The 26,880-nt window shown below is 35.4% G+C and overlaps 3 protein-coding genes across 3 annotated transcripts in view; all 3 read left to right on the top strand.

Annotated features, from left to right (window-relative positions):
• The window catches only part of LOC111507060 (putative inorganic phosphate cotransporter), a 31,356-nt gene extending 30,607 nt beyond the window's left edge, over positions 1–749 (top strand). The window contains exons 8-9 of the mRNA XM_074177831.1: positions 382–505; positions 622–749. Of these exons, the coding sequence (XP_074033932.1) occupies positions 382–505; positions 622–638 (141 nt within the window). The 3' untranslated portion in view covers positions 639–749. The remainder of the gene's footprint in view (positions 1–381; positions 506–621) is intronic.
• A 2,048-nt stretch (positions 750–2,797) lies between these two features.
• Positions 2,798–26,880, top strand: part of LOC111513112 (putative inorganic phosphate cotransporter) — a 67,959-nt gene continuing 43,876 nt past the window's right edge. The window contains exon 1 of the mRNA XM_074177829.1: positions 2,798–2,996. Within this exon, the coding sequence (XP_074033930.1) occupies positions 2,813–2,996 (184 nt within the window). The 5' untranslated portion in view covers positions 2,798–2,812. The remainder of the gene's footprint in view (positions 2,997–26,880) is intronic.
• LOC141483319 (uncharacterized) lies at positions 11,453–21,766 on the top strand. Its single transcript, XM_074177830.1, has 2 exons — positions 11,453–20,113; positions 20,241–21,766. Exon 2 carries the CDS (start codon positions 20,329–20,331, stop codon positions 21,097–21,099), a length of 771 nt encoding a protein of 256 aa, XP_074033931.1. The 5' UTR covers positions 11,453–20,113; positions 20,241–20,328; the 3' UTR covers positions 21,100–21,766.

Here is a 26,880-nt window from a genome sequence, read left to right as displayed (position 1 = left end):
GATGAAAGCAAGGCATCTGATACAACATCGCATGAGCTCATCTTGCATTTGCTCAGATGCCTTGCGATACCCGACAAAATAGTGAGATGTTCCAAACAACTGATACCACTATGGCAAACTCGCTTTATTATAACATTTGGTCCAGCTAGAATCCAAATATGGTGAGTCACTTTCAGTAGGATTGTATGTCAGGGCGATTCCCTCAGTCTCTAAATTTTATTCATCTCACCAGGGCCAGATGGTGCATTGATTCAAATATGTGGTAGTTGAAGATTTTCTTCGTTCGAAAATATAGTAATATTCAACTCTGTGAACGAACTAATTATGATAAATGTAAAAAACTTGCTAAAAAGGGTTTTTGATTAATTTTACCATTTTCAGCATAATCCGAACCAATGGAAAATTGTATTCTACTCTGCATCAGCAATATATATTGTGTCCAATTTTGTCTTCATTTGCTTCGGGTCCACAAATGTTCAACCATGGAATGAAGATGATTCCGAAGGTATGAGTGGATTTCCAAAATATATATATTTCTTAGACACTTCAAAATATCAATTGAAAAATTGACTCTTATTTTACATGTCATAAATTGCAACCAAAATCATGTTTATTTTCCAGATGGAGAAAAAGTATGAAAAATAAGTGCATGGAATGATTGGAAAGTTACTGAAACAAAGGAGATATTGTGAATAATTTTGCTAAAAAGTATTTTTTTTATATTCTGTGAATAAAATCAACACAACGAATAGTCTATGTTTTTGTTTCATAACAAGCTGTGTTTCTATTTGAATCAGATTAGAAAAAAAATCATCTCAATAAATTATTTCTTATCAATTACGAGAGAACAAAAAGGTTCAACTAGATACCATTTGATACTATGATAAATGTCCCATCTTCTCTTGCCAATTATGAATTGGATGATCTTTGTATATTCTGTTATATAACAGTTTCACACTCATTTTATGTCTATTCTAATTCCGATTGATCCTAGTAACTTCTGAGTTACTTGTGATTCAATTAATTTCAAAGTTCGTAAGTGAGGGCAATATTAAAAATAAAACGGCGCTCTCCGAGGTGATTCGTTGCAGAACCAATCTTTGACATCGACTGCCGACTAGATTCATTTTTTTGCCTTTGACTGCAGGTTTCACTGCAAAGCAACTGGTTGGGAAACAGAGCCCAAATACAAAGCATTTATGATTCTACACCAGATAGCGCTGTTTCGACACGCCATCATTTTCATCAGTGGTCCTAGGATGAACCACATATGCGTTGCTAGACTCAACTGTCCCTGAGGCTTAGGCTTGTCCCTAAGATAAATGAGGGCTATGTCATTATCTCTGTTGGATGTGTCATCGCCCCGTTCAACAGTAATAATCATCTTCGTTATTATCACTATCATTATAACAATAACATTCATCTTCGTTATTATCACTATCATTATTTTTTTTCCTATCTAAATTTTTATATAGGTGTAACCCTGTCTCAAAGCTTTAACACATTCTCGGGCATGCCAGTCAATAACCACTTTTCATACCCTGAGGTGAATAATCATTGGATTCCAGAATCGTGTGCCTAAGTTAACGCAACGAATCAAAAATTGTAGTCTTCTGTTTTTGTCCGCCCACATTTTCGTCCAGTATATTTCTAAACTGATGAAATATGTATAACAGTTCGAGTGGTCTATTACCACTACTAATGAGTATTCATTATGATCATCAGATGGAGACAATGATCTACAGTTACACCTAAATATTTCATTCCTGGTTTTATTGGTAGTGGAAGAAATTTGAGCAATATTATATATTTTTTAACTGTTTTCATTTGGCTAACTCATTTTGTGTTGATTTGCATGCATTATGTTCAGTTTTCTCCACATTGATGCTTAGTTGATTGTCATTCACCATTCAGAAATCATTTTTGTTTCAGTTCTGGCCGGATTGTGTCCTCCATCCCAAATGTTATTGATATATAAAAAAAATATGAACCAGAACGGTTCCTTGATGTATTTCCTAAGTTTTTGGAATGAGGGACTAATGATGTAGTTCATTTTCATCTTTTGAGACTCATTGGTCGAGTGTTTTTTTTTAAATGTCTCAAGCAACACCTCGTATAACTACGTCAAACAAGCTTTGGTCTGCTGTGTCGAATGTCTCGACCATTTTTCATGAATTTGAATACAGTTGTTATTTCAGATAATAACCTTATTGTACAATTTTGTGTCTTATATTGAAAAATCTCGAAACTGTTTTTCATATCCATAATCACCTACAGACATATGTACAATTAATTTGTTTTTGTTGAATTGACAATAGTTGAAGAACAGACAAGCAGGCGTGAGGTGTAGCCTACTTTTTCACGAATGCGTCCTAAGTTTAATATCGAATGCAAGAATTGTAAAACATTCTTACATATTTTTCATTTTTTTTTCATCTACATCATCATCTACATCTACATCATCATCTACAAATTTCTAACAGATTGGAAACTGCTGAATCCAAAATTTTTATGAAATCCATGAAATCGAAATGGTGGAATAATCAAATGGCATATTTACAAATAATTCACCTATCTGGATAGGGAAAATCTGGATCGATTTCAGATTTTTTCTACTTCTTCGAAATGAATATGATTAATTAACAGACGGCCAAGATGATGTTCGTAAATATCAACTATAAGTTAATAATTCATTGCATTAACCCATGAGTAAATGTTATTTCACATCAAATTAACAGAAATGAATGTAGTTTTTGTTAATTAAACAGTGTTATCTGTATGAACTGAAAATCTAAACATACGGACTACAAATATGTATATACTTGATGTCTGGAGATCTCAACAAGATCCAGTTGTGATGGCAGTTGCCGAAGAACAAGAAGTGAATATGTATCCGAAAGAAAGGTTGAACGGAGAAATTCAGAATGGTCATCAAGAAACTACAGTGACTGAAGAATCACAGTTTCTGGATATTGAACCTACTAGGATGAACAAGGGTTTGTGAATAAGTATCGTATCTACATTATATTCATGTCATAATGAACACTTATTACGGGTTTTTATTATGGCTGAATGCATTTTCGTCACTACACCAACAAATACTGCATGGCCAATCTTGAAGTACGCGAGTACAATCTGGAGCTTTGTGTATGAGAAATACATCAAGCGCAATGAATTTATACAAATATACAGGGTGTGACATGAGTACGCTAAAATATTCAAGAGACGTATTCCCGAGACAATTGTGAGAAAAAAAGTCAATATAACCTTGTGCCCGGAAATGCTTCCTTTCGGAGATACAGGATGTTGAAATTTTATTTTTCTTGTTCGTTTTTAAACGAACAAAAATAATAAGTTATTTGCGCGAAATTTGGAACCCGAAATTTTTGTGACGTGAGAAATCATAATTTTGTATTAATTTTCATGTAACCCCTAGAGGGCACTGCGTGCGCTGTTTTCATTTACTTCAAATTGCCCTAATTTTTTTGATAGTAATCTTTTGACGCTTTCCACGAAAAAACCTAATTGACTCACCTCCTTCAAGTGAAAAGTTACACCTCATCAACAACGTTGGAGGTGATCGTTTTTGAAATATTCACAATTTTCTATGCGTATAACTCAGCTCCTAGGGCACTGATTAAAGTTGCTGAGAACATTACGAAAACTAAGTATGTGGTGGATCTCGTCAAAATAAACAACTTTCTACTCCAAAATGTGTGGTGGAACCAAAATCTTTGGGACGGAACCAGATTGGGAAATGGGCCAAAACACACACTGGAATCTTTAAAAAGGGATCGTCGGAGTGGAGAACCGAAGAACAGTTTCAACAAATCTGGTATCAGCTCAGAACAATTACGGGGCGACCCATTAGATATCGTCCGTTAACACAATACCTGGACAACATAGATCTGTACAATGCAGACTTTAGATGCCGGCAATGCAACAAGTAGACATATAAAGCTCATCATAGTTCATGCCTATGTGAGACTGTTGATCACAAGAGGTGAAACATTTATGGACAAGCTAAATGTCGAGAAAAATATGATATACGCCCAACAAGAGACCTGTACAGACTAACGAAAGGAACAGGATCAGTGCTGCCGTTAAGGTACTATTGTACCGCATTCGGTACTATTCCATGATTTTGATACGAAGATACTACCCGGATCAATATGTAGACTATTCGGTACTATTTACTACAATCCCAATTTTTTACATTTTCACGTTGACTCTCATCGAGTACAGTGAAAAATAACAACAATATGTGTGGCAACAATGCAATTCCGTGTTTCAAGTTCCAGATCAGCAAATACCGTACTTGTGTCAAAATTGCGAGCTATCATTATATGCATTGTTTAATCCTGTGTTCTGTATTGTGCCTGTGAACTGTGGTTCTGTCATCTGTCAGTCAGTCAGCAGAACAGCAGTTTCAACTTCTAACCTCACACCTCACCTTGAGAAATTGGTTTTATTGTTTTGTCAAAATAAAAAGGAATATGGACAGGTAAAAATAAATTCTCGAATCTAGCCACTTGAAAACGTCTTTAGTATTGTTCATTCTATTGCGACAGAAACCTAATTAAAACAAAACACATTTGCAATCGTGAAAGAGCAATTTGAAGAAGGAAAAAGACACCTTTTTATCAAATGTTCTGATTATGATCTTTCTCTTAAGGAATATTTCTTAGTTTCCAGCAAATTTTTTACTCCATATATTTTCCGAATTTAAATGGATAACATTATTACACGTTTGGCATTACTGGCATTTGGTCTGAAATGACTTATGCGCATGTGCCATGCCTAGTCTTGCGCAGTACATTTTGGGTACTATTTTCTTGTAAATTTCGGTACTTTTTGAATTGACGTTGCGGCAGCACTGAACAGGATTGTTTGTATGGATGTCATGAAGAGATGGGGAATGAAACGATAAGGCTGCAGTGTTTTCCGGAGACTTTGGAAGAAATGGATAAGTCATACAGCTGCCAGGAAGCGAAAAGGAATTTTTTTTTTCAATAATAACGAACTCAATATTGAGATTAATGAAATGAGTTACTCAAACTTGTGATGCTCAATTTCGAAATTAGAGTGGCAACAAATATGAGTAGCGTATCAGAACACAAAAAATCATTCACTGATCCCAGATTTGTCTTTTGAATATCAACTGAATTTTTTCGATGTGAACATGAATTGGAAATTTTACATTTTGCTAAGAATGGATACACTCAGCAACATGATGAATTCCTTTCACGACCAGTTGTGTCGTAAGTCTCAACTCATTATCTTCCACAAATAACGATATTTCTGTATCTTAACGTCGATTGTTCCCATGACAGCGACCAAACGATCTAGATTATCTGATGAATTTGTAGAATTTTTGAAATAGAATGAACGAATATAGTATGGATACCATGAGGTTTATTTACAGAGACAGTTTGAATTCATGGAATAGTTCGGAAATGAAGGAAAATACAGTTGTATAGTGGAACGAGTACGATAATCAAGGGTACATCTCATTTGATATTTTTATAGCGTTTCATTTAGAGTAACAACCATCATCAGTGACAATAACTTTGAAATACGGTCCTGTCGTTACTTATTTTGTAAATTGTTTCGATTTCTTCAAAATATAATTCAGAAAACCCAATAAATTCGACAGGTAGGTACCCTAACACAATGAAAATTCTAACTTTTTCGTTTTGTAAATTTTTGTATTGCCGTTATCCTTCTTTCAAGATTTATTTCATTCCAATCAATTATAATTCGTAATATTTTTATAATATTCAATCCTGGAAGTAACGGAAATATCAGTTTTTGATCAAAATTCGATTGTTTTATTATTCGGTATGATCAAATAGCATTTAAACTCATTTACTATCTTAAACGCGTAGGGTTTGCTTGGTTTCTATGGCAGAAAGAATTAACTTGTTGTTGATATCTGTTGAGAACTGTCAGACGTTTATGAACATATCAAAGATGTATTCAAATGATGAAAGGACTGATATGCTATTTAGTTATGCAAAATCAAATAGTAATCCTCTTTTGGCAAGGAATATGTTTATTGAGCTATACCCGAATCGTCGTATTACGAACATCCAAATGTTTCAGACGATTAAAAAGAAATTTTAGGGACTATGGTGCATTCGACAGGAAGAAAACAAGAAAATGTGTGGTTACTGGAAGTGTGACAATTCAAATGAATTATATGGTTAAGGAAATATTACCACATAAAAAGGTACACAGTGAGACATCATTTTTTTTTTGAAATTTAGGATTGGCCAGTTATAAAAGTTATGCCAATCAGGATTGTTCTTCACGAGAAATTGCCAACGAAATGGAAATGTCTGTAAAATCCACCGGAATTATTTTAAAAAAGAACAAATATAAATGCTACAGGATACGCCAAGTCACGGTAGGAGAGTATGATTTGCGAAGTGATTAGGACGTAGAAATAGGAAAGTTGGAAATATTTGTAAAAGAATAATATGAACGGACGAATCAAAATTCACCTACAATGGTTGGTTTACCAGAAATATCCATTATTATAGGTGAAATAATACAAGTGAACATTCACATAGGGAAATTAACTTCCAAGAAAGGTGGGGAATAAATGTTTGGTTGGGTATTGTGGGAATGAACATCCTTGGCCCCTTTCTTTCGAGATGATAATTTGAATAGTGGAATGTATTTTCATTTTCTCTTCAATGAATTCGATGGTTACTTATAGCCACGGAATATTCGTCATGAAATACAATATTTTCAACAGGACGGCGCTCTTCCCCATAATGTAGCAATAGTAACGAAACATTTAGATTCACTATTACCAAGAAAATGAATTGGAAACAATGGACCAATTAACTGGCCAGCTCGATCCCTACATCCTACTCCATTAGATATTTTTGTCTGGGGATTGTTAAGGATGTTTCATACAATGGTTATGTAAAATATTGGGCACATAGTGTTGTATGAACATTGTTACAATACATTTACAAAAATTAGAAAAGGATGTCTAATGTATTTTATATTGAATTTTTCAAAATTTCCACATTATTCAATGAAATTGTTCATGGTATTCGATGTGAAATTTTTCAAAATCTATAAAAGAGGAGGGGTAGAAATGATTAATTCATTTTAAAACTTTCGAATAATTTTTTCCATACTCCTGTATATTGATAAACACAGAATACTGTGTAATTATAATTACAGTAGATGTTGAAAGATTCACAATTCACATATAAATAGCTATTGTTACTTTAAGTATTCTATATGTATTTGCTTTGTAGATTTTATGGTAGTAAGTTTCTATTCACCTTAAAGAACTGACGAAACATCTATTCAATTTCTCTATTTGAGTTTACTTTACACAAGAAGGATCACAACTGAATGAAACTAATTCTCAACAAAGGAAAAAAAAATATCAATTTCTCAAAATGAAAGGAGTACATTCTTCATATATTCCACAACATTCGAAGAAGAGAAACAGAATCGGTATCCTGGTAACCTAGATTTTCAAAAATTTGCTCATAAATATTTTATTGGAGAAAGAAGGTGAATTCTGAATTTCGAGAAGTATTTCCTAATGTATTTGAAAAGTATTAACCAAATATGAAGAAGATTGCACGTTTTCAGAACATAAACTCAATATTGCAAACAAAAAGAAATTCTCAATAAATTATAATCATACTGGAGCGAACACTATTTTTGAGACCTGTTGACTTGTATTACCACTAGTAATTCTTGATTCAAAATGTCTTTGTTGAGTTTGAATTCCAGATGATTTACGTATGTCTTCTCAATGAGTTTAAAATTGATTCACAATCCCAGACATTTTGTGAAATTTCCACGCTACGAATATTTCTGTTAGATGGAAATGTCACGTCACGAATATTTCTGTGAAGGAGGATCAGCATATTGAATGCCTTCACAATATTCAGGAAAAGCTCATTTGCTAAAACCTGATATATTTTATCTACACCACTTGTTGTTCTGTTGATTGAGTGCTCATTAATAGAAATGCTAGTGTCTCCAGTCGATGTGACAAGAATAGAAAAATATTTTTCTGGAAAAGTACCAGAACTTTCATATACCCAAATATGAAATGATGAATTATTCAAATGGGATTTTCACTAGAGAATTTACGAAACCTCAATACGTGTTTCGCCATACAATAATTTTCTCAAGCATTATCATACTGATAGAAACGATGATGAATATTTTCTGGTTATCACACCTTCAGGGCCAAATAAATGTTTTTCGATTGCATTGATATATTTCGAACCACCGTAGTGCAGTACTATACAGCGTGACTCACGGTCGATGGTAGGTTAGACGTTTTTGGAGAACGCAAAGCATGATTTTTCTGAAAATTTCACCTCTCACATTTCCTCACCTGTTCTATCGATCTGAAATATATTCAGCATTTGCGGCGTTGCCACTTCTATCAAAAAGTCCTAGTAATTATATTTTTTTAAATGGAACACCCCGTATATTAATACATTTTTGGAATCACTCTAGTATTTTAATACTTTTTTATTGAATGTCCTATACCTATCTTTATCTGTTTTCGAAATAAAAAATAAATTGTACTAAATATGGTCGAAAACATAGCCTTAATTGAAATTAAGTACATCAGTACTCTCAATTCATGAAAAGTTGATATTCTGATGATCGTTTGGACAAACTCGAAATATTCAAATAACACCAAGAAATCGACTCCATATCATACAGGGCGTGCTAAAATTACTATTATTTCCATTGTGCTTCAAGATGATATACATGTCCCTATTCCTAAATCGTCAAGTTTTCTTAATAAAGCCGTTTTTGTGGAAAAATAGTTATTCACGTTTTACCAACATGTTTCAACAAGTGTTGAAAGTGGCATTTTATTTTGTGAATGGGGACGACTCCACTCGCTGACGAGCGTCAGCGAGTGGAGCAAACTCACGAGCAAAATAAAATCACTTTTAACAAATGTATCATACAAATTTTTTTGTATAACATTACTGCTGATAATAAAAAAATTATAGGGTCCATGGGATTTGAACACACGATCTTTGGATTACAAGGCATATGTTACAACTACATAGGCCAACTCACGTTATTTTAAGGAGGTTAGTCATGAAGGACTTTCTACAGTTGAACTGAATACTACTTCGTCATCGTCAGTAACTTCACAGGGATTTAATATTACCAATAGCACGAACTGCATGTGTGAACTTTTCTAAATGATTTCATGGTAGGAGGTCTGATTGAAGTGTTTCTATCAAAAGAGATTTTCAATAACAGTTGTACAAAAATTAATTTTCAAAGAATTTGATTTCTAGGTAGCCTTGGAAATATCAAGCTTATGACAGTTTGGTGACTTTTATAAGTAATTGATAAATGGTTATTGACGATGTTTCAAAAAATCGCCAAAAATGAATGTAAATATTGTTTATTCAAACGAAGTTCTTATAAAATTATTTATTATACACTGACAGTGTGATCAAATCATTGCCAGAACTTGTAGAAAATTCAACCAAATGTATCCTGAATTAACACCAATGAATGAGAGGAAGTTTGTAAGATTACAAAATAATTTCCTTAACTATGGCTCCATGTTAAAAGCGCCTTCAACATTACCAAAACCTGTTCAAATGAGGGCAATACTGTTTACTTTTTGGCATATTTTTATGCATATTCAGAAGCTTCCATTCGCAGTGCAGAAAAAGATTTAGGTATATCACATGCTTCAGTACAACGAATTTTGCAAAATCACGGAATGCTTCCGTATAAATTTACCAAAGTTCAAGCTCTAAAAGCAAAAGACTTCGAACGTAGAATGCATTTTTGTGAATCCCTTTTGCTTCATACAGAGGAAGATCGGGAATTTTCGTCAAAATTAATTTGGAGTGACGAATCAAAATTTACGAGGGATGGTATTTTCAATAAGAGGAATGAACACTTTTGGGCTGATCATAATCCTCATGTTACAAAAGAAATGGGTTTTCAAGAAAAATTTGACCTGAATGTTTTCTGTATCCTGAAGAACAATAAAATTAGCTTTTTTATTTATGAAGACACACTGAATGCAGAGAGATATCTCCAAATATTATGGACGACTGTAACCGATTTTCTTGAGAATTTGCCTTTAGAGGAATATAGGAATTAGTGGTTTCAACTGGACGAAGCGCCAGCTCATTCCATCCAGGAAGTTTCCAGGAAACTTGACGAACTCTACGACGATCGTTGGTTTGGGCGTTTAGGGCCGTGGGATTGGCCACTGGGATCACCCGATCTCACGCCACTTGACTTTTTTTATAGGGTGTTTTAAAAGAAAGGGTGTACAGTACTCCAGTGCCTATTAAAGAAGAATTGCGACGGCGAATAGTGCGGAGTATTGATTTCCAGGAAATTGAAAAAGCAACCACAAGTCGCGTACAAAAAACATTTTGAAGTGTTCAGAATGTAATGGACAACATTTTCAGCATTTATTGTGAAAATGTGATATTTTGTTTACAATTTTGTTATTTTGAACCATCCTATTCTGTTATTGTCTATACTTTCACATGTTTCAGCCCACAAAATCTTACTTTTTACATAGAAATGACTTATTTTTGGTACAGTTGTTCCCTGGAAACTTTGAGCCATAGTGAAGGAAATTATGTTGTAACCTCATTGGTATTAATTCAGGATACATTTGGATGAATTTTTTACACGTTCTGGCAATGATTTGATCACTTTGTTCATGTGTATAATAAATAATTTCATAAGAACCTCGTTTGAATAATCGACATTTGCATTCATTTTGGAAGATTATTCGAAACACCGTCGATAACTCTTTGTAAATTACTTATAAAAGTAACCGAACTGCAATAAGCTTGATAATTCCACTGACACCTAAATCCAAATTCTAAAATAAAATAATGTTTCTAGAAGAAGCGATTTTATTGAGAAAACTTGACGATTTAGGTATAGAGACATGATATATCATCTTGAAGCATTTTTTACCATCTTTCAATTCACCGAGTAATATACAGGGGGTTTCATTTGAAAAAATGAACTTTTGACTACTTTTATGCACAATGGAAATAATAGTAATTTTAGCAAGCCCTGTATAATATGGAGTCGATTTCTTGGTATTATTTGAATATTTCGAGTTTGTTCAAACTATCATCAGAATATCAACTTTTCATGAATTGAGAGTACTGATGTACTTAATTTAAATTAAGGCTATGTTTTGGACCATATTTAGCACAATTTATTTTTTATCTCGAAAACAGATAGAGATAGGTATGGGACATTCTGGTATAATGCAGCAATTCCAAAAATGTATTAATATACGGGGTGTTCCATTAAAAAAAATAAAGTTGCTAGGACTTTTTGATGGAAGTGATAACGCCGCAATGATGAAAATATTTTAGATCGATAGAACAGGTAAGGAAATGTGAGAGGTGAAATTTTCAAAAAAATCATGCTTTGCGTTTTCCAGAAATCTCTAACCTACCATCGACCGTGAGCAACGCTGTATATACTATGATAGCCCAGACCTAGATGATTCAGAAGAAAACTGTAATCCTATAATACACTTTATAGAAAGCTCGATATAGATATAAAATTTTTGAAAAGTCCCATTCACTATTACAATAATGCGCAAATATCATTTGTGCTGAGGTTTTGTCTGAATTAAAATTAGTATTCCGTTGGAATATTTCTGACAGACAAGTTTTTATTGAGTTGATAATTCACCATCCGTCCAATTTGATAATTTCCCCACTCTAATCAAAAAAAAATGTCATAACGTCTATACCCAATAATGAGAAAGATGATGTTTACAGTGAGTAGCCATCTATAAAGAGAATATACTCAATATACTCCAATTTTTCACCAGAATTGTACACTAATATTACAGTAACAAAAGAATAAAACACACAATCGGTTCTCAATTGTTGGTATGACAGGATTCATAGAGGATGATTAAACATTATTGTTATGATATGATCCGAAGGTTTTTCTTGTATAACGTTGTTTCAAATGTTTTGTCCATTTTTATGAGTCTACATCAAATTGTAATATCTCAGTGAACACTTATTCAATTCAATCGAAATGAGTGCCATCAGTGCACGTTTGCCAATAACACAAGTTGATAAATTTCGTCATCATCAAAACTCTCTGCTCGGAATTCGATGGAATTCACAAAAGTTCTGATTGGCGAATGTTCAACCGGTGAAAAAGTTATCGAAGTGCTTGAAGAAATGTTGATCAGATGGCAAGAGTTCTTGAAAGTATAGTGAGTAAGGCAGAATGATGGTTTTTGAAACGTGTGGATGAGCGTTGTCACGGAGCAGGATCGGACCTCATTTATTGACAAGTGCCGGCAGCTGACGACACAATTTCCAGTACATCTTTGATTTCCTCACCATTGGAGTCTGCTGTGATGGTTCAGTCTGGTGTCAAAAAGTTATAGTGAATCACATCAGCCGCTGACCACCAAACAGTGATCGTAGTCTTTTTGGTAGGCTTTCGCTTTCGGGAAAATGATCGTTTTGGTTCCGCAGAACCAAAGAAGAACAGACCTCGAATCATGAAAATTTCTGTCAATCATTCAAATCATGGGGCACCCACTTATCGAGCTTCTTGAACTTTTCAATACGTCAATACATCAAAAAACGCATGGGAACTGATTGTCAGTACTTCTAACATCCACGCACCAACGCACCACTTGTAATGGGTAAGTTTCCACCAGGGACCTCAAATCCTCATCCTGGATTACTGTAGGTCGACCACTTCGGGACGCATCTTTGAGCCTAAAATCTCCGGAACGAAATTTCGCAAAGCAACGTCGAACTGTGTTCATTAACATTTCCATTGCCAAATAGCTGCTTGAGTTTTCGGTCTGTTTCGGCAGCGCTTTGGTTCAATTTGAATTCATAGAAAAAAATCTATCGAAGTCGATATTTTCATGGTAATGTAATGTACCTGCTAGTAGTTGTCTAAGGCCGCTTGAGGACCTCCCCGCACCATTTGACCTTGTCCTTGAATGACGTCATATGACCTTCAGTTACGGGTCAGACGATATGACCTTGATCATGGGTGTCGACCTTGAGATTTGAGTATGTTCCTCACTATGTGACCTTGAAGTTTGGGTCTTGAAAGATACCTCATGATCTTGCATTATGCACGTTCAATATGACCGTGCGGTTCGACCTTGAGATTTATCCTCACTCACTCACGTGACCTCGATGTTAAACCTTGAAAGATGTCACATCATATGATCTTCACCTTATCCATTATATCTTCAATACATGACTCTGAACTTGTGCTTTAACTTTAAGATCAACCTTGAGCTATGTGTATACTATATAACTTTAAACATGAAATTTGAACTTGAGAATTCAAGCTATTCCTAATATGTCACCTTGAGGTTCAACCTTGGAGACCATCTTACGACCTTGATATACCGGGTGTCAACGAATCTATTAGACAAGTCATAATTTCTAGACTATTAGGAGAATTGAAATGAGATTTGGTATAGTTGAATGGTATGTGGAGAGGAATGTTTTCAAATATTTTTCACTTTCCGGTCACTTCCGGTTTCAGCGGAAATGGCTCCGGTTCTGAATTTTTAAATGGAACACCCTGTATATTGTAACATTTTTGGATTTCTGAGACAATTCTGGATCAGAAACTGACATTTCCGGAAGTTTTTCAGCCTACTTGATTTTTTCAGAGTCACTTTTAAAATTGCATCTAGGTGGCCATGATCGAACGTAAACTAATCTATGGACCTCAGGTGATATCAGAAAATTGCAATAGCGGAGTTTCAGTGACTAGTGTGTTGAATATGAATGAGACAAGTTTACAAAATAACATTTTCGTGTCTAACTATTATTTTTCAAATGGCGACCATTTTTTGACAAGCACTTTCCGAAAAAAGGATTTTTTGACAAATCTAACGATACTAATTTATTTGCGATTGGATTACAAATAAAAACATAAATTAAATATTACTGAGGAAAATACTCGATACAAATTCACTTACTTTTGTCAAGGGTGCCATGGATAGGAATGATGCATAATATTTTGTTATTTTTTGTTATTTCCATCAAGTCCACTTTGGAGAACAAAACGCTCACCTAGGTTATGACAGTGACATAAGCTTTATGAGCAGAAAGTAGAAGTTTCTCTTGATTTTCGTTAATTTTAGTTTAATTTTTCGTCGAAATAATGTATACTCAAAGTGAAAAAGTGGATATGTTGTTATTGTTTGGAGAATGCCACAGAAATTCAAGGAAAGCTGCTGAGTTGTATGCTCAGAGATATCCCAATCGGCAACACCCATCTCATCAGTATTATTCCTATGTTGAGAGTCGTTTTAGGCAAGAGGGAAATCGAGACGCAGAACAGAGGTTTGTCATAAATGAGGAGACTGAGATTAACGTTCTTGCTATGGTAGAAGTTGACAAAACGGTTTCTTTAAGAGAAATTAGTAGAGAAATGCAGATAAGTCACGAATCAGCAAGAAAAATACTGAAAAAGCACGGATATCGAGCATTTAAATATCAGTTACATCAACATTTGTATGCTGACGACGGCAATAGAAGAGTAGTATTTTGTGATTGGTTGCTTCAAAATCATAGAGTTAACCCAAATTTTATCAACTTCATTCTATTTTCCGACGAATCACGGTTTACAAATAATGGCATGTTTAATAAGCAGAATTGTCGGTACTGGGCCCAACAAAATCAACATGCAATGAGAGAGGGCAATTTTCAAGAAAGGTTTGGCGTCAATGTCTGGGCTGGTATCGTTGGAAACAGAATAATTGGTCCAATATTGTTTCAAGGTCAGTTAACAGGGGTTACATACTTGGGTTTTCTTCAAAATGAAATCGAGGATCATCTTAATGATATGCCTTCAGAAGTTTTACGGCAAATTTACTTCCAGCAAGATGGAGCACCACCCCATAATAGCAGAGACGTACTTGATTTTTTAATAGAGCATTTTAATAATAGAGTTATTGCAACCAACGGTCCAGTACGGTGGCCTGCCCGCTCACCGGATCTGACTGTGTTAGATTTCTTCATTTGGGGATATGTGAAAGAAAGGGTCTACTATGCAACAGCCCCAGCCACTCTCGAAATCTTAGAAGAAAGGATTCAACAGGCATTTAGAAGTATATCGCCTCAAATGTTACAAAACGTGTTGAGAGAAACAATTGAACGAGCTGAAATGTGTCTTGAACAAGGAGGGATGCACTTTGAAAATTTACTATAGTGGAATTTTCAAGAACTTAGGATATTGCAAAAAATCTAAGTGCATCGCTGAAATTATTAGTTAAATTTGTTAAATTTGTTGATCCAATCGCAAATAAATTAGTAACGTTAGATTCGTCAAAAAATCCTTTTTTCGGAAATTGCTTGTCAAAAAATGGTCGCCATTTGAAAAATAATAGTTAGACACGAAAATGTTATTTTGTAAACTTGTCTCATTCATATTCAACACACTAGTCACTAAAACTCCGCTATTGCAATTTTCTGATATCACCTGAGGTCCATAGATTAGTTTACGTCTGATCATGGCCACCTAGATGCAATTTTAAAACTGACTCTGAAAAAATCAAGTAGGCTGAAAAACTTCCGAAAATGTCAGTTTCTGATCCAGAATTGTCTCGGAAATCCAAAAATGTTACAATATACAGGGTGTTCCATTTGAAAATTCAGAACCGGAGCCATTTCCGCTGAAACCGGAAGTGACCGGAAAGTGAAAAATATGTGAAAACATTCCTCTCCACATACCATTCAACTATACCAAATCTCATTTCAATTCTCTTAATAGTCTATATATTATGACTTGTCTAATAGATTCGTTGACACCCGGTATATGCATGTCATATAACCTTGAACATGTAGTGTTGGGGGGAAATACTTTTAACGGGAGTGCGATGTGAATGTTTCACTCAGTTCGCATTCTCCTCCTAATCTTGTGGTTCATATAATTTCTTACAAAATGTGGGAACGAATGTAAGAAAAATTTCACACGCAGTGACAACCTGCGTCGTCATCAGCGCGATTCCTGTGCGTTGATGATTATGGAGGACCATCAACTGAGAATGATGGAGAAGCATCAACTCCGAAGAGGATGAGGTTAAACCCCCCAGCACCTCCGGTAATGCAGACATGCCAGTGCTGCAATTTGACAATTTTAGGTGTCAAAATTGTAGGCACAGCGTTCAAGTGTAGAATTGTGAGCTACAGGGTGGATAGTAAAATTCACCATATGGACTACAACACATTCTTCAATAAATTGAAGCAGAAAGTGTTGAAACTACTGGAAGAAGTGTTGGTCATTCATAAAATTGTGAAAGTGAATATGGACGTGTTTGGGCGCTAAAATCTACAAACTAAAGAGTACTGTGATGTTAAAGCATTCAATAGTTCCAATCAAGTCATTGATCAATCGAATGATTTGAATGTGGTATATAACAATTTTGCTGATAGTTTGACTGCCCAAGCGATGGAATTTCATCATCGAGATTCAGGTATGTGATCTATTCTAAACATCATCAATTGAGTGTATCGAAAAATAATATCTGTTTTCAGGTTGGACAATTGAGAAAATTTTGTATTTGGAGGTGGATGTTAATAAGTTCAGTCCCCTTGGTGGATCTTCTTACATCAAACTTCCCAAATTCATCGATTCCAAGGAAAGTGTGGTGAATGTTGTGAATCAGGACCATTACTGCTTTGCATGGGCTGTGACTTCAGCTTTATATCCTGCCAGTGCAAGAGTGTGTGAACTTTCGTCATACCCACACTTTTCAACCGTATTGAATGTAGCAGGTATGAAATTTCCAGTTAAGTTGAAAGATATCCCTAAATTTGAGGTTATGAATAATTGCTCTATCAATGTTTATGGGTTGGAGAAAACTCTCAAAAATGGCAAAATCGAATATGAAGTTGTAGGCCCATTACATTATTCAAAATCTAGGCTAAACAGTCACGTGAATCTATTGAATATCACAGACAAATCTGGTAATAGTCATTATTGTTGGATAAAGGATTTATCGAGACTAGTATCATCCCAAATATCTGCACACCACCACAAAAATATTTTTGTGATGTATGTTTATTGTACTTTAGTGATGAGCGGGCTTTATTGCGACACCAGTTAAATGATTGTAATCACATTTCAACAACAACACCGAACACTAATTCAAGAATTGACAAATTTGGTAAATGTGTATCTGAAAATATTTTGAAATTTGAAAATTTCGAAAAACAATTGAAAGTTCCATTCGTTGCGTATGCTGATTTGGAATCTATTTTGGAACCAGTGCACACAAATGAACCAAATCCTTCACACTCTTTCACAAATAAAACTTATCTTCATGAATCATATGCTTTCTCATATATCATAAAGTGCTCTTTTGATGATTCAATCTCCAAATTTGTATTATATAGAGGTGCTGATGCAGCTGAAGTTTCAAACTTGGAGGCTGACGTAACCAATATATATCACAAATATTTGAAAAATGTGGTTCCGATGAGTCCTTTGACTGCCGAGGAAGAGCATGACTTCAATATTGCCACCACATGTGGGATATTTGGAAATAAATTTGAATAGGGTGATATTAAAGTACTTGATCATTGCCATCTAACGGGAAAAAACGAAATGGAGCTACTCATTCCATTTGTAATCTCAATTCCAAATTGCCCGAGTTCATTCCAATTATTTTCCATAATCTCAGCGGGTATGACTGCCAGTTACTCATAAAGGAGTTATGTACCGATAAAAATGAAGTTGATGTCATCGCTCAAACTAAAGAGAAATATGTTTCTTTCACGAAACATCTATTCATGAAAAATAAATTGTATCGAAATGGTCGAATAAAAAAAAAATGAAATTGAGATTTGTGGACAGCTTCAAATTTTTGGCTGCATCTCTACAAGAGTTGGGTGATAATTTGGATGAAAAACATTTTGTTGAAACTAAAAAATATTTTCCAGAAAATGATAAATTTCAGCTAATGAGGCAGAAAGGTGTTTTTCCTTATAACTTCATCGATTGTCTGGATAAATTGAATTATTCAAGTATACCATCGAAGTTGGACTTTTATGATAAACTGAATGAGAAGCATATTTCTGATGAGGATTATGATAGAGTGGAACAGGTATGGGGCATGTTCAATTGCCGGGATTTAGGTGAATATCCTGACATTTACTTGAAATCTGATGTTCTGTTGTGTGATATTTTTGAAAATTTCAGAAATATGAGTTTGGGTACATACAAATTGGATCCTGCTCATTATTTCACATCTCCAGGTCTATCTTGTGATGCTATGTTGAAGTTTACAGGTGTCGAGTTAGAATTACTAACTGATATCGATATGGTGCATTTTTTCCAAAATGGTATACGTGGCGGTGTTAGCCAATGTTCGGAAAGGAAGCATATTGCAAATAATCAATTTCTTCCAAATTAAAATCCCAACGAACCTTCATCCTTCATAATGTATTTGGATGCAACCAATCTATATGGCCATCGTATGTGTCAATCACTACCTGTTGACGGATTCACTTGGTTGACCACCGATAAAATAAGTCAGCTAGATATCAATAGCATTCCAGATGATACCTGTCAAGGATACATTCTTGAAGTAGATGTGCACTATCCTATAGAATTGCACGATTTACATTCAGATTTGCCATTTTTGGTGGAGAGCATTATACCACCTGGTTCAAAGTCTAAAATACCCAAACTCATACCGAATTTGAATGATAAAAAAAATATATTGTTCACTATAGAAATTTTAAACAGGCGGTTCGTAATGGTTTGATGGTGATGAGAACTCATAGAATTCTCAGATTCAATCAATCACCATGGTTGAAGAAATATATTGATTTGAATACAACCCTAAGAAATAATGCTAAGAATAAGTTTGAGAAGAACTAAGAACTATTCCAAACTGAACGTGAATTCCATATATGGTAAAACAATGGAGAATGTTAATAATAGAAGAGACATTCGCAAGAGGTATAGGTGCCAACGCTCTTATAGCTCGTCCCAATTTCAAAACATTATCTATATTTTCGGAAGACTTTGTCGCCATTCATATGGGTAGAGTTGAGGTTTGCTACAATAAACCGTTATATCTGGAATTTTGCATATTGAATATGTCGAAAACTGTTATCTATGTCTTTTTCTATGACGTCATCAAAAAGCATTACGGATCTCAAGCTTCTCTTCTATATACCGATACGGATTCTTTGATATTGAACATAATGACTGATAATTCTATGATTTCATGAGTGAGAACATTGATAAATTTGACACTTCCAACTATGTGATAAATAAAAAATTCAATGTGCCAGTAAGGAAGTCGATACTTGGAGTGATGAAGGATGAACTCCCGAATGATCCCATCATTAGTTTCCACGGCACAGGTGCCAAAGCTTATCACGTTCAAAGTGTATCAGATGAAATAAAGAAGGCAAAAGGTATCAAAAAATCCGTTATAAGAAATCAAATATCAGTTGATGATTACATAAAGATTGTTGAAACAGGTGGTACAATTTCGAAGTGATTTACATGAAGTATATACATTGATTTGCAATAAAGTTGCTCTATCACATAAGGATGATAAAAGGTTCATAATACCTAATACCACCAAGACATTACCTTGGGGCATAACGACATTGAGTTTTATCAAACATGCCCCAATCAGAATTTCAGAATTCTTTTGGAAGTGTTGAAAGATGAAAGCAATATCGGCAATGGGAAATTAGATCTACTCATTAAATTATGAGAAGAGCAACATTATATATGAGAAGAGCAATTGACTAATTGAGTATTAAAAATATATATACCCATTTTTTTTAATGTTCTACAATAATTGGAAAATTCATACCAATTGGATATAGTAAATGAATGTTATCGTTCTCTCCCACTTCACCCCCACCACAACCCCCACACAGTGCACAACTGATGGTGGGGTTATAGAGAGGGAAGTGGGTGGAGCTTATCCTTTTAAAATGCGAGAGGAGGCCAGAGTACATCATTCGCTCGCAGTAGTTCTTCGAGTGAACTCACCTCCAGTGCCCAGTCGAGCTAACCTGCTTCCAGACTTGTCCAGTTCAATGTAAGTTCATAATTTCAATAACTATACACATATATATATATATATATATATATATATATATATATATATATATATATATATATATATATATATTGTCTTGACTTATATTTTATTTTATTTTTTTCAGAATCATGTATTTCTTACGAGCTGCCCTGATGGATGGAACCATTCGTACTGAAGCCCAAGAGATGGAGATCATGCGCAGGAAGAGGTAAATGGCTGGAACCCCGCTAACTGATGCCCAGCTAGATGAAGCCATGCGCAGGAGGGTGGTTGTCCATCAGGACGTGGTGATCCAGCCACCTAGGACCCAGATGGCAACGATGGCTCCGACGACGACGACTTCCAACGTCAAGTCCCTCTTCCGTGATTTCAACCCAGACCAGGAAGCGGAATCAATGATGGACCTATCCATCGAGGCGGTACCGACGTCTCAGAGTTTGGAATGGTTGTTGGAGACGTTGAATCCAAACTTGGAGGAACCACTGAAAGATCTTCTGGATCTATCGGATGTGGAAGATGTGATGTTGGCACAGCTACCTGGTGTGTTATCCCAGATCGACTCCGAGGATGAGTTTGAAAACCCCAAGAAGCGGATAAGGGCCAACGACAAGTTGGTGAAGTCTGAAGAGCGGAGTCCCAAGAAGACGAAATCACCATCCGCAAAGTCAAAGTCGAAGCCATCAATCAGGAGGAAGGATGATAAACTGAGTGTCTTCAGAAAAAGGTGTGAAAGGAACACGGCCATTAGAGCTTGGCCGGAAGCAACCTGTTCTTCGGAAATATCAAAAGCTGGACCATCCTCCCTTGCAGCACCCGTCCACCAGGTGCAAGTGGTTGTAGATGTCCACCGGGAAGCTAGTCCGTCTCCTTTACCACATCAGGATGGAAGATCAACCTCACCAGCCCTTCCTGAGGAAAACATTCCTTCGCCCACACAAGAGGTCGCTGCGGAAGTTCCTCTGTCACAGAGCACATGTGAGTGACAGGAAAGTTGTTAATTCTTTCTCATACATGTGATCTGTGATGGATGAATTGAGCAAGAAGCGACAGCGTCGAGGTGAGTGCGATTCCCGATGTAGAGCCATGAGTGCAAACATTGAAGGCATTCAGGCTCAGAAGCGGGAATTAGATAAGCAGCTGTTTCGCATTGAAGCGGATCTTCGCAAAGAAGATCAACTTGAAGGCGAGCTAGTGGCTTACATTGGGAAGTACGAGCCTCGGGTGCAGCGATGGAAGGACATGATTGCTGGCTCACCGATGGATTTGTAAATATATGTATACATATATGTAGTGCATGTTAATTTTAAGATATATTTAAGTTGTTTATAAAATATTTTTGCATGTTAATTTCAAGGTTGTAATTTTTTTCATGATGAAATTAAATAAAAAATGAATAAGGAATTGAAAGGAGTGCATATATACTTTGGTTGTTGCATACAGAATACTGCGAGGTTGGGGCAGTGTTTATTCCTTTAATCTAGTCATGTTCTAGCCATATTTAGCATGTAGAAATTAACCACAGAAATAGTACAATATATGTAAGTATTTATTTGCAATATGAGTTAGTTCAAAATGAGATCAAAATGTCAAAACAATGAAAAAAAATTATAAAGGTGATTTTATCTAAGAGAAATAAACTTCGTATGGTAAAACTAATGAGTTTTATTAATAATAAAGAAGCTAAAAACTTTGCCCATCCCTCAGCATCATTTAATTCGAATATGACGTTTCCATATATAGATAATGAAAGAAATTATTCATTAGAATGGTTCAACAATCATTAGTCATTAGCTCACACAAGTTGCGACTTCTGATGGTTGTCGTTTATAAGGGTGTGGCAGCTGGCTAATGAAAAAAAACAGGAAAGAATAGATAAATAATGATAGTAACTATCACTTAGTGTGTTCCAATAAGTAGATGTGAATATAAATGATTGCATACAGTTGGTAAGGTTAGGTCAGTTTAGGTGGAATTTTTCCCCTGAGCGGATTTCAAAAAGAATCAATTGATGATGATCCATCGAGAAAATAGTGTATTTTATTTCATCTATATGTGATGTTTTACTTAATATATATATATGTGATGTACGATATCTGGGAATAAACTACATATCCTCAACTCCTAAGGTATTGTTAACTGTGCGCAGGGTCAAAAAAAAGCGGAGCGAAGCGGACATTTGTTTTTTTCATTTTCATCCCTCATATTATGATTCATTTAACGAATACTTCTACCCCCTCCAACACCACCTCCACTCTTCCTCCTTCTACAAATCATATATGAAAGGTTGCATTCTCAATAACTGATAGACTTGATTACTCATCATGAATCAAGTAACTCCATTTGTGCAGGAAGCCGATTCCTCGAGTGAGCCTCATTTCGATTCTCCCGAAGGTTCGTCCTATGGAGATATCCAAGTACAAGATATCACTTCAACGTGTCCGGACGATGACTTCGATGGATATTCAGATACCACCATTGATTTAAATGAGGAACGACGTTATTTTGAATATGAAGCTGATAAGTATGACCAATTTGATGACCCAATGGATCCAGATGCCGACTTTGGGGTGATGAACGAGTTTTTTCTGATAGTTCGGGAAGAATCACCCAGCCCCGACATCATGGAGCCGTATTTGGATGATCAAGTCGAAGTACAAAATCAATTTGATGACCCCCCCAGTAATCATTGAGATACCCGATTCTCCGGATCCTGACATAATCATTATAGATGACGAATAAAATGGTTGGATTAGGTTTATTTTTCTCGGAGTGAACAAAATCTGGTTGGTGCACACGGAATACTGCGTGGTTTGGGGCAGTGTTCAACCTAACCCAATATATTTTTTTTCGAAAACTAATTACCCATATCTATCACTTATAGTTGATAGAAAAAATAGAGAAGTCCAATACAAATTCCAATATGAAGCGTGAAAGATTGCAATAAAGATATTAGAGACTTGCATTACCATAGTGGTTTATTTTATATTATCTCTTCACATTCAACGAATCATTGGAATATATATTCGAAATCAACTAGTAACAGGTTGGATATCTAACCATACACTTTAGTTCATCCACTATTTGTGTCATTCACTTTTTTTGAGGAGGATTTGATTTTTTTTCCATCAAAAGGTTCAGTGTTGAACAAAACAAAAACAAAAAAAATATAATATTCATTAAAACAAATCATTGTGAGGGTACATGGTTACAAATTATGCAAGCATCCAATCGACGAAAGTTCGTCAGTGGCCTGTCACAAGCTTCGCAAAAAGTTTGCGTCATCCCCATCATCGAAATAGTGTAATGGATTTCAATATGTTGATACTCACCCCCATTACTATTCCGATGGGAATAAAACCTAAAACAGCACCAACATAACATGTGGATGGTATCGTCAATGGTTCGTATACAAACATGGGAGTCCGTAACACAATATAAATCTAAATTATTTTCCACCGTATCACTGACATTCAACCAACGACTTCCTATAATGATGTTCCCATTGTCAGTCGCCGGGTTATCGTCGATACCCTCATCTACCATAACTACACCATCTTCTTCTACATCGATACCCTCATCTACCATGGCTACACCGTCTTCTCCTACGTCGATGTCATCTACGATGTCGATTATGTCGTCCCCTCCTTCGACGATATCATCCTCTCCCCCGACAATGTCATCCTCTTCTTCAATAATGTCGATGGGAAGTTCATCCTCTTCTTCAATAATGTCGTTGGGGGGAAGTTCATCCTCTTCATCAGAAAACCAATTATTTTCGCCTTCGAGAGACAATCTCATCAAAACTTCATTGATTTTTTTAGCGTTCATTTTTTTTATTTTTCGATAAGTTTCGTCAAACCTACTGTAGCACTAGTGAATAGTGAGTAGAGTTCAGAGTTGCGAGTCTATTTTTATATGTTTTTCATTCTTGTGGAGGTGGTAACCCTACCATTACACCACCCCTCCTCTTTTCACTCTATGTGTTTATAATAGGAAGAGAGGTTCATGAGAGTACATTTGAATTCATCAGTTGAATTTTTCGACATCTAATAGTGAATACTAATATGCCTTTTCCAAAAGAGTGGGATTCTAAACCGAAAGTACGCGCTCATCCAATCAAAGTCGTTCAAGTTATAATGTGTAATAATTGTCAAGGTTATTGGCCTGAAGCATATATTAATCCATGTACCGGTCTGTGTCGTAGATGTGTATTGAAAAATCCAACCCAAGTTCCGAGTCCAATTAAAGTTCCGAAGGCGACAAATAATTCAACTCCAGAAGTATGCCCCCACCATCAGTGCTGCAAATGTTCCATAGAAATCGTGTGTATTTGTGTGAACTGTGCAGCAAATTGTGAGTTACCACTTCAACGTTGTCTACGTTGTGATAACTATAAAATAGATTGTTGGAACAATTTATGTACCGTATGCAGAAGTGGATTGATATTATGTGAAAATGTTGGTGATTTCCATCCCGATGAGAACATTCACTTCCGGGATTGTTCGTGTTTGAACAATGAAGATCAGATGAAAAGAAGAGAAATATATGGTAACGCTATTCGGACATATATTCCATTGGTTACAGTGCCACCCATCACAGCTAATGTCAATATTTAATACATGTGAAATTTCATGTTGAATAAAAAAATTGCTTCAATATTCAATAATGAAAATTCAATTTCATTATATTGTCTTCATTTTTCCATTAACTACAATAATATTTCAATTAAACTAATGAACTTTCATCGATTCAAGAGTTATGATCTCCAGAAAATCCCAACTACTTCACAAATAGGCGACGTCCTTTCCTTTTCAAAACTCGCTCAACCAAATATGTATTGGGATCTCTCGCTTTATTCAACTCCATTTTATAAAAGCAACCTTCGATCGGATCTCCATTCACATCTTCTAGCTCATAAGTTATAGGCTCTGTACTATTAATTTTCACAACTTTAAAAAGTTCAGTAGTAAAATTTGCTGTATAACCTTTGGCGAATGCATTTTTAAACTTACTGATTCGCACCATATCTCCAATTTTAAATTCTGTTTTTACACGTTTTCCATGCTGCTTCTTTGATCTTGCATAAACTGTCATTTTTGTGGATGGTTTTACGTCTGCGGGCTTCATAACAATAGTACGATGAACTTTGTTGTTATATTGACTGGTAATTTTAGGAAGAATATTCAACCAACTGTGATGGCCTTTAAGTGAAAATTGTCTATAAAGCTAACTTTTCAACGTCCTGATGACTCTTTCCGCAATTGCATGTGCTGAATGTTGAGTAATGATTGATACCATGCTCTCTCATCAGCGATGAAAATTTTGAATTATAAAACTCGGTACCGTGATCAGATTGTGAGTTCCTTGGGACATGCTTTGCATCTTTCAACACACTCGCCATAGCTGCAGTAACTGAATCAGCTGTTTCATTTTTCAGAGGTATCGACCATACATACTTTGAATAACAGTTGATTACTATGAGGATGTACCTTTAACCACTTTTTTCTTCAGCATATGGTTGCATTACCATCAGATCCATCTGCCACAAGTCATAAAATCCCTTTATTATTGTCTTTCGACGGGAAAAATTTCGACGCGCCGGCATATGTATTTCCTTCACAACCTGCCATTTTGCATCACTCATATTACTGCTATATGACTTCTTCGAAGTGATGAAGTCGATAATTCAGTTCGCTACTGTTCACTTGCAGGTTGAACGACTGACTGTTCAACATCAATAACTCGCTCAGTATAAGTATCAACTGACTCGGTCACAACACAAATTCGCTTTTCCACATTAGTCAATCGATCAGCTAATGCTGAAGTGATGAGTGCATTTTTGTCAATGATGATTCGCAGTTCAGCATTTTTTAAATCAATGTTTTTTCTGACGTATCGTAGCGCTGGCGCAATGAATTCTTGGGAATAGTTCAGGATTGATTATCAGGATTGATACAATCGCTCATTCTGGATGTCATAAAATCACCATGTGGTGTGAGAATGAATCCAACAACCGATCTTCCAACAAGTGGTTTACCAACACCACCCCTTCTACGCCTAAATTTATCAATTGTTGTATGCATAGTTAGATCGTTTGTGACTAACTGAGTCAGCTCCATACATTATGTTCATTATATTACGGTCGATAGACTAATCCTTCTTCACGTAATTCCTCAATTATGGCCAATATTTCATTATCGTGCCCGGTATGTCCAGCCATTCGTGAACTCCAAAGCAATTGAAGGCGATCAACCAATTCTTTGAGTTTATTCCAATAAACATAATCTTAATGCTTATTTCTGATATATTTTTTTTGAGTGGGTATTTTGATTATACCGGTACCTTCTCTACTGAGATTCTGCAGTGGGTTTCCATTGGATAATAGTGGTACGATTATTTCTCGATATTTCTTCCAATTATTTGATAGTAGACCCTGTTTTCTTTCATTGTATTTATATGCTGCCTTCGTTAGTTTGAGTATATCACCATAAGTGGTCATATCGGAAGAGGGGATATTTTCCGATCGTACTTTCTAGAATATCAATTTATATAGTTTTGGGGTACCCTGATAAGCGGCAATAGTTTTGCCATTTTTCTCGAACACAATTTTCTCATCGATGAACTCCACATCAGCTACACCCATTTGTAAATTTCCCGTTTCAGTGTTCATGTGAACTCCAAAGACGGTATCGTATGAGGGATTTCCTGATAGTAACTTTTGTATGTGCTTTTGTACCTCATCACCATTATCAAGCACATTAGAT

This window comes from Leptinotarsa decemlineata, unplaced genomic scaffold (assembly GCF_025532065.1).
Source record: "Leptinotarsa decemlineata unplaced genomic scaffold, Ldec_3_MD MMD2_tig00003308_RagTag_RagTag, whole genome shotgun sequence".
Taxonomy (NCBI): domain Eukaryota; kingdom Metazoa; phylum Arthropoda; class Insecta; order Coleoptera; family Chrysomelidae; genus Leptinotarsa; species Leptinotarsa decemlineata.
This window is presented reverse-complemented; position numbering and strand designations above follow the sequence as displayed.